Source organism: Lytechinus variegatus, chromosome 17, assembly GCF_018143015.1.
Source record: "Lytechinus variegatus isolate NC3 chromosome 17, Lvar_3.0, whole genome shotgun sequence".
Lineage (NCBI taxonomy): Eukaryota > Metazoa > Echinodermata > Echinoidea > Temnopleuroida > Toxopneustidae > Lytechinus > Lytechinus variegatus.
In genome coordinates, this window is record NC_054756.1 from 13608636 (window position 1) to 13620714 (window position 12079).

The window sequence follows — 12079 nt, forward strand, 5'->3', positions numbered from 1 at the left end:
GATAAAAAAGTGACTTGGAACTATTTTTTTGACTGGCGGACTAATTAGGGCTATTTTACTGTTTGAGTCGATAAATTTGATCCGTTCATAGTTATCTTCATAAATGGCAATTTATTTTTTAAAATGAGCTGGCTACGCTACCCTTTCCTGGTCAGATATGGAATGCCAGATATATATCCTATCCAATGGTAGTAAACATTCCACCCTCTAATTTCACATTTATTTTTTATGAATTTTTCAAAAGTGCCATTTTAACACACAAGTCTATGGGGAATGTTTTACGCGCGTGACACCACAATGTGTTTTGGTGGAGATGTAATTGCAGGAGCTCTTTATATCGTATTGCATATTGGACTAAATTAGAGAAACATTAAATTTGGCAAAATGATAATCATATTGATTGTTGTATGTTTGCAAAAGTGTTGAAAGCCATCAGCTATAATAGCTCTTATTTCTGTTTGTTCTTTGCCAATGTTGAATCATATACTGTATGAGAATCATTACAATATACAGTGCAAGTGTAATAAACTATTTGTGGAGTGTCTTGTAAGAAAACATTTTAGTTGTGATGTGTGCTTCTTGAGACTTTTGTTATTTCTTAACTTGACTGCATGGTCTTTTTTATTTTTCTCAAATTTCTTTCTGTCTAAAAACTGTCGTTAGAGTCATTACAAATAAATATTTAGTTTTGTTAAACTTGGAAAGAACAAATCCTAAAGCTTTACTCTAATTATCTGCACTTTGTCAAAATTGATCAACAAAATCTCCAAAACGCTTCTTGCTACAATATAGGTTAATCTGAGAGAGAGGGGTTGGGGAGAAAGAATAAGAAGAGAGATGGAAAAGGAGAAATATGAATGAGTGACGAAGGGGTAGAGACGGAGCTGGCAGTTGAAAGAAAGATATAGATTCAGAGAACTGAGAAAGCAATGTTGACATTTTGAGGTTCAATTATTCAAACTTTGACATGGGCATACTCTTCTAAACATGCTAAATGAGCCGAAGCTCTGATCAGTCTGAAAAACCCCGCCTTAATCTTGTGTGTGAATAAACTTCATTATTTCATCTTCTTATTGCAGGTATATAGCTCGAGAAAGGGTAACATTCTAAAACAATTATTTCAATGAGGATGTCCCGGCTTTACTGAACAGGGACAATTCAAAGAAAATGATTCATAATAATTTATATAGATCTCAAATAATCAACTATCAATTTGCAGTTATAGCTTATAAATCTGAATCACTAAAACTTATTGACAGAACTCTTCTGCTACTGAGATTTATTGCAAACCCTTTACATTTGTGGGTTTTTTTCACCTGAAGAAATTTCGGATAAAGCAATTTATCTGAATAATTGTTGATCAAAAGCCTCACAGTATTCATGCTATTTGTATGTTACAGATCAGAGACTTAGCATAATGTATGATACCTATTTGCCGCGGTCGAGACCCACATTTTCAGCCTAAATTTCCGTTCCAGAGTATTACCAATTTTGAAAGCCATCGGAAAATTTTCCCCCGTTCCAGACCCTCAAATTCGTGGTTTCATTGTTATCACATACTTTTCTATAATTCTCTTGTTACTCATTCTTCCATTACAAGAAGCAAAGTCAACAAAATAGAGTTGATTTTAAGAAAAGAGAAACAGACTACAATGAAAATTTCTTCCAAATTCTTTTTGTTTTGGTCATACAGTGTTAAACATAATATCTTGACTCCAACATAAAGCCTGCGGAAATGTTGATTCTAAATCAGATCTATTCAACCATGCCTACTCATAAATCATTTTCATTTAGGGAAGTGCATCCTTTGCAACAAGTGGGCTTGTGTGGAAAGAGAAAATCAAAGAATAAGATCTAAGAAAGTTTGAGAAAGTTGTGAGCATAGGAATATTGCAATCACTAATGCTATGGAGATCCTCCATTGGCAGTGAGAAAAAGATGTGTAATGTCACATGTGAATAACTTTCCCTGTGGGGGACTATAATATACCCCTAAATTGTCCTCTTTTTTTGCTCATTCTTATCCAAAATGACTGTATTCTTGAAAATTCTGTATGACGTGCCCTCCGAGAGGTATTTTAAGTGAATATATGTAATGCCGAAGTTGTTTACATGTGACATGACACATCTTTGTCGCATTTCCGACCGGAGGATCTACATTATGATAACTTTGTTATTATTTATTCAAATTTTCTTAAATTTTTGTTGATATTTTTCTTTGATTTTTCTGTTTTACTGGTTCTCAAGTGAGTAAAAACATGCCCGGGGTACATGCACATGAAGCCTTCAGCATATTACTCAATTTTTGCAAACTTTATCATGGCTTAATGTTTGTATTTGTGCTAATTCATGAGTCGTGACCTCCCCCCCCCCCCGTCTCCTACGCGGGGCTAGCTGGAGCTATATTATGGCGTGCGTATGAGCTTTAGGTGCCCCTTGCTTGCAGCAGCATGCTGCATGCATGCGCTATTGCATGCATGATAAACAATCACTGCGCGCACGGAACACTTCATTTATGACAACATAATAAAACGGGAAAGAAGTCTCTGCAATAGAAATACGTTCCAGTTATTTTCAGTAAAAATTGTGATCTATTCATTTGTATTTATCCAATTTTTCCTTTCCATCGCGAGCAAGGAATAGTGTTTCCGATCGTGGAGACCATATTTCTGCTTATAGTGTGAATTTTCAGCAATAATCATGAGAACAAGGTGGGGATCGCCGAATGCTCCGGCATGTTGTTTGTGTTTGGACGTGAGAACAGGATCTATCCTCATCGGATTATGGCATTTGGTAAGTCGTATTTCATAATAATATCCCATAGGCCTACATGAAATCACAAAAGATTATTTAGGTACGGTCGATCAATTTTACTTTGGTGTAAAAACTTTGCTATACTATCTTGAAATTGGATGCGGGTGGTGGGGGGGGGGGGGGGGGGGGACAGGAGGCTGATATCGTGCCATGGCATGGCTGGGCATGATGAGCGCATGCAATAATTGGCCACACAATTCTAATGGGGATGCGCACAGTTTCGTGTATCATGGTCATTTGAATTGCACAGGAATAAATCGGGGGGGGGGGGGGGGCAGTCAAATATATTGCTGTACACACGCGTGATAAAAAAAACACATTGAAAGAATAAAGCTAAAGGGGTGTTTTTTTTCAGTTTTGGGCGCAGTCCGCGCGTGGCCCTCGTCATGCTCGTAAAATTAAAAGGGTATGGTACTGCCTGGTAGTGGTATCAAAAACAGATTTTCAAGAAAAAGGGGTGTTTTTTTTCCTGAAAGACTGGTCAATGGTCGCTGGGTCAAATGCACTCATGGTTTCAATCGTCTCGTGTGTGAAGGATTCATATGCATCTGGTGCACGCGAATCTTTCACACCCTTTTTACTAAAATAACTATGACTTTACATCGTAGCTAAGCATTATATTTATTCTATGACACTTACCGAACCATATGGATCGTTTGTTGAATTCTGTTTGGTGTTGTTTTTAATAAAATAAGAGCATTTTTCGTGATCTTCACGTAGATGCCTCTTGATCAGCGTTGATATCAACTTTTGCCTAAAGAGGGCGCGCGATATTATTTCAAAGTCGGTAGGCACTTAAGAACCAAGTTTGAAAGGATACTCGTAAAATTATGTCACTCTTGCCGATGAATATTCATTAGATCGTGGTCGTGCGTGTTCAATACACACTGAGTGCATGCATGCAGAGAGTTTTTATTGAACACGCACGACCACGATCTAATGATTATTCATCGCGAGAGTGACGTAATTTTACGAGTGTCCTTTCAAACTTGGTTCTTAAGTGCCTACCGTACCTTTTGTTTACGGCGTTGCAAGCTAGCTGCATTCTAGGCGATCAACATTATTTTCTTGCTCGTTCAATCCACTTTCATCATCATCTTGTCAAAAGATGGCGTACTTTACCAATAAGTATATACATGAGATGCAACCTGTTGATTTTTGGTACAATTTCCTATTATGCGCTGACGACTTGAATTGAGAATGTTCGATACGAAAAATTGCTTTTCGATTGTTGTTTGCGTACTTTCCACCGCAGTATTAAGGACGGATCGAACGGAGTATCCTGGTTGAGACTTGGAGGTAAGCGATAAAAACACTTTTATAAATAATTTCCAATTCATTGAAAAAAAAAGTTAAATCATAAAAACAAATTTCCATTAGTGGAGAAATACTCAAATGTTTGGCGCTTTTCATTCCCTCACATTCGTGTGATGAATGAAAACGTCAAAGTCCACTATGAAACCACATGCGTGGTTAATACGCATATTTATGCTAATACGCATATTTATGCTAATTTGGGGCACCTAATTTGCATAATTTGTAAAATGGGTGTTACGTAAGAGACAATTATAAAAGCTCATAGAAAATGAAAACAAAACTTTAGACATAGGTGGGACATGGACCCCCAACATTTTATTAAAGGACAAGTCCACCCCAACAAAAACTTGATTTGAATGAAAAGAGAGAAATTCAACAAGCATAACACTGAAAATTTCATCAAAATTGGATGTAAAATAAGAAAGTTATTGCATTTCAAAGTTTCGCTTCATTTCACAAAACAGTTACATGTATATGCACATCTCAGTCGGTATGTAAATGAGGAACTGATGACATCACTCACTCACTAATTCTTTTGTATTTTATTATATGAAATATTTTTATTTTCTCGTCATTGTCATGTGAAATGAAGTTTCATTCCTCCCTGAACCCGTGGAATTCCATTATTTTAACATTTTGTGCTTCAGGCAAGGAGGTCCTAATTGTCAAATTCGTAAAAATTGAAATATTGTATAATTCAAACAATCAATAACAAAAGAAATAGTGAGTGAGTGACATCATCGACTCTCTCATTTGGATGTAACTGGCTCGTTCATATAACTATTTTGTTAAAAATAAGCGAAACTTTGAACTGTCATAACTTTAAAATATTTTACATCTGATTTTGATGAAATTTTCAGCATTGTGCTTGTCTGATTTTTGTCTGTTGATTCAAATCAACATTTTTCTGAGGTGGACTTGACCTTTGATTTTTTGGGAAAAAGTGGTGTCATCTAATTAATTATGCATATTAGGTCTTGTCCAAGGATGGAATGTCCCACGTAACATTTTGAGGATGTTTTTTAAGTTATTTCTCATAATACAATACTTGTATTGTTGCATCTCTGGGAAGTTCTAATTTATTAAACTTGTATGAAAATGTGATACCACAAAAAGTTTCAAATTAGAGTGTACTTTTTAATTAAAAGTTCATTACAAAATTGTTACGTATGGGACAACATGTTACGTATGGGACATTTACACACAATGTCAATGGGGAGATTTTTATACAAAATAAATGGGGAAAAAACTAATTTCAAGAGTAGGCCCGTTTTGAAAGTCCATTTTTGATGCACGTGTACACGGCATGTTTTTCGGTCGTGTACATGTTGTAAACACTGTGAGAGCAAGTTATGTTTTCATGTCGACACGGACCCGCATCAACATGTCATAAAAAGGGGTCTATATAGCCTAAGTCACGGTTTTAAAGCTTACCTGAGAAGTTTGAAGTATCAATCCACAAACATTTGTGCAAATTAAAAAGTTTACTCGACTTAGCAGCGCATTAAATTAACAAAGAATGCAAAAGAAAATCAGTGCAGAGCCCTAGCTAGCGCCGACGCTCGTTGGATTTTGTATACTGTACCGTACGTGCATGCACAGATCGCTGCAGAATTAAGTGTAACTGAAGTTATCGATTGATTTTCATTATTTTATTGCCAATTTGAGGAGCGTTTGTCACAGGCTTGTAGCACATGTGTACGAGCGTATAACATGTAAGTTGTATGTAGCAATGATCGCTGTCACAATTGGTGATTCTCAAATTGGCTCTGAGTGTGAGAGCAATGCTTTCGAGACCGGAGCAGACCCATTTCGTGGTACAAAAACTTGAGTCTCCAGAATGAATGTGGATTAAATCGGCGATTTTGGAAGTGAACTCACTCTAGATTAATTGAAATATATTGACATATTAGTAATTAAAACATGTGCAGTGTCTGAGAACTAAGATTTAATGTGAGGCTGTGAGCTTGTTCACTGACTTTGTAGTCCCATGCAAGCTTTATGCAGATGCTACCGTGTACACGGTGATGGAATTTAGTGCACGTGCACTGACTTGACCGTGCGTGTACACGTGTACCCGTGTACCCGAAACGGGCCTATTTATTTGCCTTTTCTTTTATAGTTTTTAAAGACTGATTTGTTATGAATACTGATTAATGGAAACAATTGAAGTGAAAAAATTGTGAAAATGGAAAAATATGAAAAAAATTGAATAGAAATATATAAATTCATGAAACCATGAAAAATAATGAAAAAAATGTAAAAATGGCTAATTTCCTTTTCAGTCATATCAAATACAATGTATGTCTCAATAGAACATTTTAAAAGAAATAAACTTTTTTTATTTCCATATTTTGAATTATTTCATTTTTTTAAATATGGGGAAAATTGTGTACGTTTTCTATGGGTACGAAATGTCCAATAAGTAACATGTCATTAATTTGTTTAATTAGAGTCTGTAATTAGAGGGATTTGGCTTATGACATGAAACGCCTTAGATGTACATGTACATGTACGAGAGTATTGGGACTTCTGAACACTAAGTTACAAGTTGTCAAATGAAATACTTTCAGAGAATTCTCAACTTGAAAAAAATGTTTTAAAAATTGTCTTTTTTCTGCGTCCCATACATTGTACGTAACGGCACATCTTTTCTCTCTAAAAGATCAAGGTCATATGTCACTATTTTGTGCATGATTGTTCTTCTGCTAGATATCTACCATCATGAGGGTATTCAATCTGATCAAAGTTATTTAACACTCTATTTTTTCAGGTCATTTAAGCCTCTGAAATGTCCCATGTACATGTATGTAACGTGCACAAATTCTTGGACTTGCCCTCAAGCAGAAATATTTTTCGACAGTTATATCGTCATTTGCTTAAAGATCTGTACCAATGTTAAAATGTGGAAAAATCTTCAGGATATTACAAATCTATAATTTTACAGGATTTTTTTGTTAAGTGTTAACTTTGTTTTTTTGATATACACTGTAGATCTAGGTACATGTATCATGCCATACATGTAGGCTATATGAAGCATTATTAAAATGTTGCTATGTCGGGTGATGTTCATCTTCCTCCAATCCTTTCCCTGAACTATTCTTTATTTTGCCTGACAATAACCAAAAGTAGGGGTTGGATATATGTAAGTACTGTAAGTAGCAGTGACAATGTTGAGTTTTATCCTGGTTAGCTGACCAGCATTCTTTCCAAGAATCTTTGATGTGGCATTAATCGTGTTTATGACAAATCCCCATATCTTCTTTCTCTCTTCATGTTATTCAGATGGGTCAGATGTTTGCCATGCTGCTGATCGCTTCCATGATCATGAGAGGAGGTGACAATGCTGTGATGAACATGGATTTAGATGACCCACCACAGGTTCCATTCAGTGCAAACAGTCAACATGATGCATGTAAGTTTGACAAATGATGATGATGGTGATGACAGTGATGATGATGTTGATGATGCTGATGATGCCGGGGGGGGGGGTGCAGTCAATTATATTGCTGTACACACGTGTGACCAAAAAAAATGCGTTTAAAGGGGTGTTTTTTCAGTTATGGACATGGGCCGTGCACTCGTTAAGGTTACCTCAAAACTGATTCCTTTTTTTTTAAAGGGGTAGTTTTGAAAGACTGGTCAATGGTCAATCGCAGGGTCAAACATATTTAGGGTATGTTTTTTTCCAAATGTTTTTTAAGACTAGCCAAACATGTTTAGGGTATTTTTTTCCCCCAAGCTTTTTCCAAGGGGTCATATTCTGGCAAAAACTTGTTCAGGGGCCAAAATGTGTAAATTAAACCTGCGAAAAACTTGTTTAGGGGGTTCTTTTGCACACAGAGAAAAACTCGTTTTTAATAGCCCATGTTTGGAAATAATTTAGCCACGTGTGTGTACAGCAATACATTTGACTGCCTCCCCCTCCCCCCCCCCCCCCCCCCCCCCCCCCGGGTGATGTTGATAATAATGATGATGATGATGAATTGATCGTTTAAAGCTGTATGATCAATGGACTGAATGATAATAGACTGACTGTGGTGCATGAGACTTTATTAGTCAAATTGGTAATTGGACTACTGGTTAACGGTTATTACCAAGATCTGTGGATAATTGAGCAGGTGGTATTTTGTCCAAATTGATGTACATGTAAACAATGAAGCCGTTTATTGGAACAGGTTCTATCCTCAATTCAATACCTGACTGCTATTTCATTAAAAGTACATGTATATGTTGCACGGATCAGTGAGTGGTGGTGTTCACAGCTTAACATCTTCAAACGCTCCCCTGCCCCTATGAAAGGAAAGGAAATCTTGATGGTGGCTTAGTGCAATTTAAGAGATAGAGAATGGCCTCTGTTACATGCACAGAATAACCAAATTTAATACCAATGTCGGATTGCATTCAACACCAAAAGCTATTGAAATTTGTAATGAACAGGGCTCACTGCTCAGTATTTCGAATTTGCAATCAATTGCTATTAAAATACAATTTAGCAATCATTACGGATATCAACTAATGGCCAATCAAGATCATTGGTGCATGCTTTATTTTATTCAAACACTATTAAGAGTCGATCAGTATTGCCCTTGCATAAATGGAATCCATTGCAAACCTGCAACCAGATACTCTCATTCATTCCATATTACAACATGTTTTGTTTACAGTAAAGTTCTGTACATGCACACCATCTGTGCAGTAATTTTACAGGGATAAATGAAAAATCAATTTTTTGAAGTGCAGACTTAGAGGTGTTCGTTAATCATTGCTATGATTTCTTTTTTCTTAGGGATCTACTGAGCTAAAAAAAGCAAATAAAGTTTTGGTTTGCTGTATATTATCGTTCATTCGTTCTAAATTTTTTGCGTTGTTGGCTTAATGTTTGATGAACATCAATGGTATATGTAGGGGAAGGCGGGGTAAGTTGAGCATAGGGGCAAGTTGAGCCACCAGCCCCAGGCCAATAATGAATGAGTCAGACATTGTGGTGGTGTCATGTATTGATGACCCATAGCATAACCCCTAACCCCACCACATTGTTTTCAACTTTGAAACAAAAAGTAGTTTTTTAGAGGGAAAAATATGAATTTCAGCCAAAAAAGTAAAAAAGAGTGTGAAATAGATAAGTGCTTTATAAATACACACGTCTTTAAATATAATAAAGACATATAACAACATTATTAATCAAGGTATGGATCCTCATTCTTGTCATAGTCTTTTATATGATGGATGCATAATAAATGTGTGAATACAAAATTATCGCACTAAGTTCGGACTGGGGTAAGTTGAGCCAAACAGCATGGGGCAAGTTGAGCCATGGTAATTCCTATGGTAATGTATCTTAAAAAACAAACCATAAAAATTGATTGAAATGCTTGCTGAAAGGAGCAAATTTACATGACTGCTCTTTTCCTTTTAAAGGATGTTAGTATTTATAGAGAATTAGCAAGTGAAAAAACTATAAACAAAAATTGACATTATTAATCTCCCCTCATACATTTTGTACATAGTTTTTGTGGCTCAACTTACCCCAGAAGGTGGCTCAAACTTACCCCATATATGGGGCAAGTTGAGCCATTTGACATCGTTTTTTTCAAAGGTCACGGTGACTTTCAGTGTGGGGATAGAAAGTTATATATAGGTGGAAAATATTTCAGAAGAATTAAATTTCAAGGCAAGGTACTTATTTCGACAAGATTATTAATCATATCAATTCTAACATGCAAAAAGCAAAAACTGTCACAACTTACCCCGCCTTCCCCTACACATATTCAAATCATGCCAAATTTATTTCAGTCATTGAAATATTAATTGTGCAGGGTATACAGGATTAGGCGGGGTCCACCCGCCAGTCATAAGGACCACTGGTCATAATACCCGCTAGTTATAAGGACCGCTAGTCATAATAGTCATAAGGGTCGCTATTCATAAGGGGCTTTGTTCATAGAGGTCGCAAGTCATAATCAACGATGGGGTTCGCCATTCATAATCAAACAAGAGGGTCGCTAGTCATAATAAAGGAAGAGGGTCGCCAGTCATAAGGAGGAAAAGGGTTCGTTGATCATAAGGGTCGCCATTCATAATAGTGGATGAGGGTCGCCAGTCATAATAGTAGAAGGGGTTCGCCAGTCATAATGGTAGATGAGGGTCGCTATTCATAATAGTAGAAAGGGTTCGCCAATCATAATAATGGATGAGGGTCGCCAGTCATAATAGTAGAAGGGGTTCGCCAGTCATAATGGTAGATGAGGGTCGTTAGTCATAATAGTAGATGGGGTTCGCCAGTCATAATAATGGATGAGGGTCGCCAGTCATAATATTAGAAGGGGTTCGCCAGTCATAATGGCAGATGAGGGTCGCTAGTTATAATAGTAGATGGGGTTCGCCAGTCATAATAATAGATGAGGGTCGCCAGTCATAATATTAGAAGGGGTTCGCCAGTCATAATGGCAGATGAGGGTCGCTAGTCATAACAGTAGATGGGGTTCGCCAGTCATAATGGTAGATGAGGGTCGCTATTCATAATAGTAGAAAGGGTTCGCCAATTATAATAATGGATGAGGGTTGCCAGTCATAATAGTAGAAGGGGTTCGCCAGTCATAATGGTAGAGGAGGGTCGCTATTCATAATAGTAGAAAGGGTTCGCCAATCATAATAATGGATGAGGGTCGCCAGTCATAATAGTAGAAGGGGTTCGCCAGTCATAATGGTAGATGAGGGTCGTTAGTCATAATAGTAGATGGGGTTCGCCAGTCATAATAATGGATGAGGGTCGCCAGTCATAATATTAGAAGGGGTTCGCCAGTCATAATGGCAGATGAGGGTCGCTAGTTATAATAGTAGATGGGGTTCGCCAGTCATAATAATAGATGAGGGTCGCCAGTCATAATATTAGAAGGGGTTCGCCAGTCATAATGGCAGATGAGGGTCGCTAGTCATAACAGTAGATGGGGTTCGCCAGTCATAATGGTAGATGAGGGTCGCTATTCATAATAGTAGAAAGGGTTCGCCAATTATAATAATGGATGAGGGTCGCCAGTCATAATAGTACAAGGGGTTCGCCAGTCATAATGGTAGATGAGGGTCGTTAGTCATAATAGTAGATGGGGTTCGCCAGTCATAATAATGGATGAGGGTCGCCAGTCATAATACTAGAAGGGGTTCGCCAGTCATAATGGCAGATGAGGGTCGCTAGTCATAATAGTAGATGGGGTTCGCCAGTCATAATAATAGATGAGGGTCGCCAGTCATAATATTAGAAGGGGTTCGCCAGTCATAATGGCAGATGAGGGTCGCTAGTCATAATAGTAGATGGGGTTCGCCAGTCATAATAGTGGATGAGGGTCGCTATTCATAATAGTAGAAAGGGTTCGCTAGTCATAATAATGGATGAGGGTCGCCAGTCATAATATTAAAAGGGGTTCGCCAGTCATAATGGCAGATGAGGGTCGCCAGTCATAATAGTAGAAGGGGTTCGCCAGTCATAATGGTTGATGAGGGTCGCTATTCATAATAGTAGAAAGGGTTCGCCAGTCATAATAATGGATGAGGGTCGCCAGTCATAATAGTAGAAGGGGTTCGCCAGTCATAATGGTAGATGAGGGTCGTTAGTCATAATAGTAGATGGGGTTCGCCAGTCATAATAATGGATGAGGGTCGCCAGTCATAATATTAGAAGGGGTTCGCCAGTCATAATGGCAGATGAGGGTCGCTAGTCATAATAGTAGATGGGGTTCGCCAGTCATAATAATAGATGAGGGTCGCCAGTCATAATATTAGAAGGGGTTCGCCAGTCATAATGGCTGATGAGGGTCGCTAGTCGTAATAGTAGATGGGGTTCGCAAGTCATAATAATAGATGAGGGTCGCCAGTCATAATATTAGAAGGGGTTCGCCTGACATAATGGCAGATGAGGGTCGCTAGTCATAACAGTAGATGGGGTTCGCCAG

The 12079-nt window shown here is 37.6% G+C and overlaps 1 protein-coding gene across 1 annotated transcript in view; it reads left to right on the plus strand.

Annotated features, from left to right (window-relative positions):
- Positions 1-2496: 2496 nt before the first annotated feature.
- The window catches only part of LOC121430636 (lysosomal-associated transmembrane protein 4A-like), a 35995-nt gene continuing 26412 nt past the window's right edge, over positions 2497-12079 (plus strand). The window contains exons 1-2 of the mRNA XM_041627954.1: positions 2497-2792; positions 7416-7545. Of these exons, the coding sequence (XP_041483888.1) occupies positions 2700-2792; positions 7416-7545 (223 nt within the window). The 5' untranslated portion in view covers positions 2497-2699. The remainder of the gene's footprint in view (positions 2793-7415; positions 7546-12079) is intronic.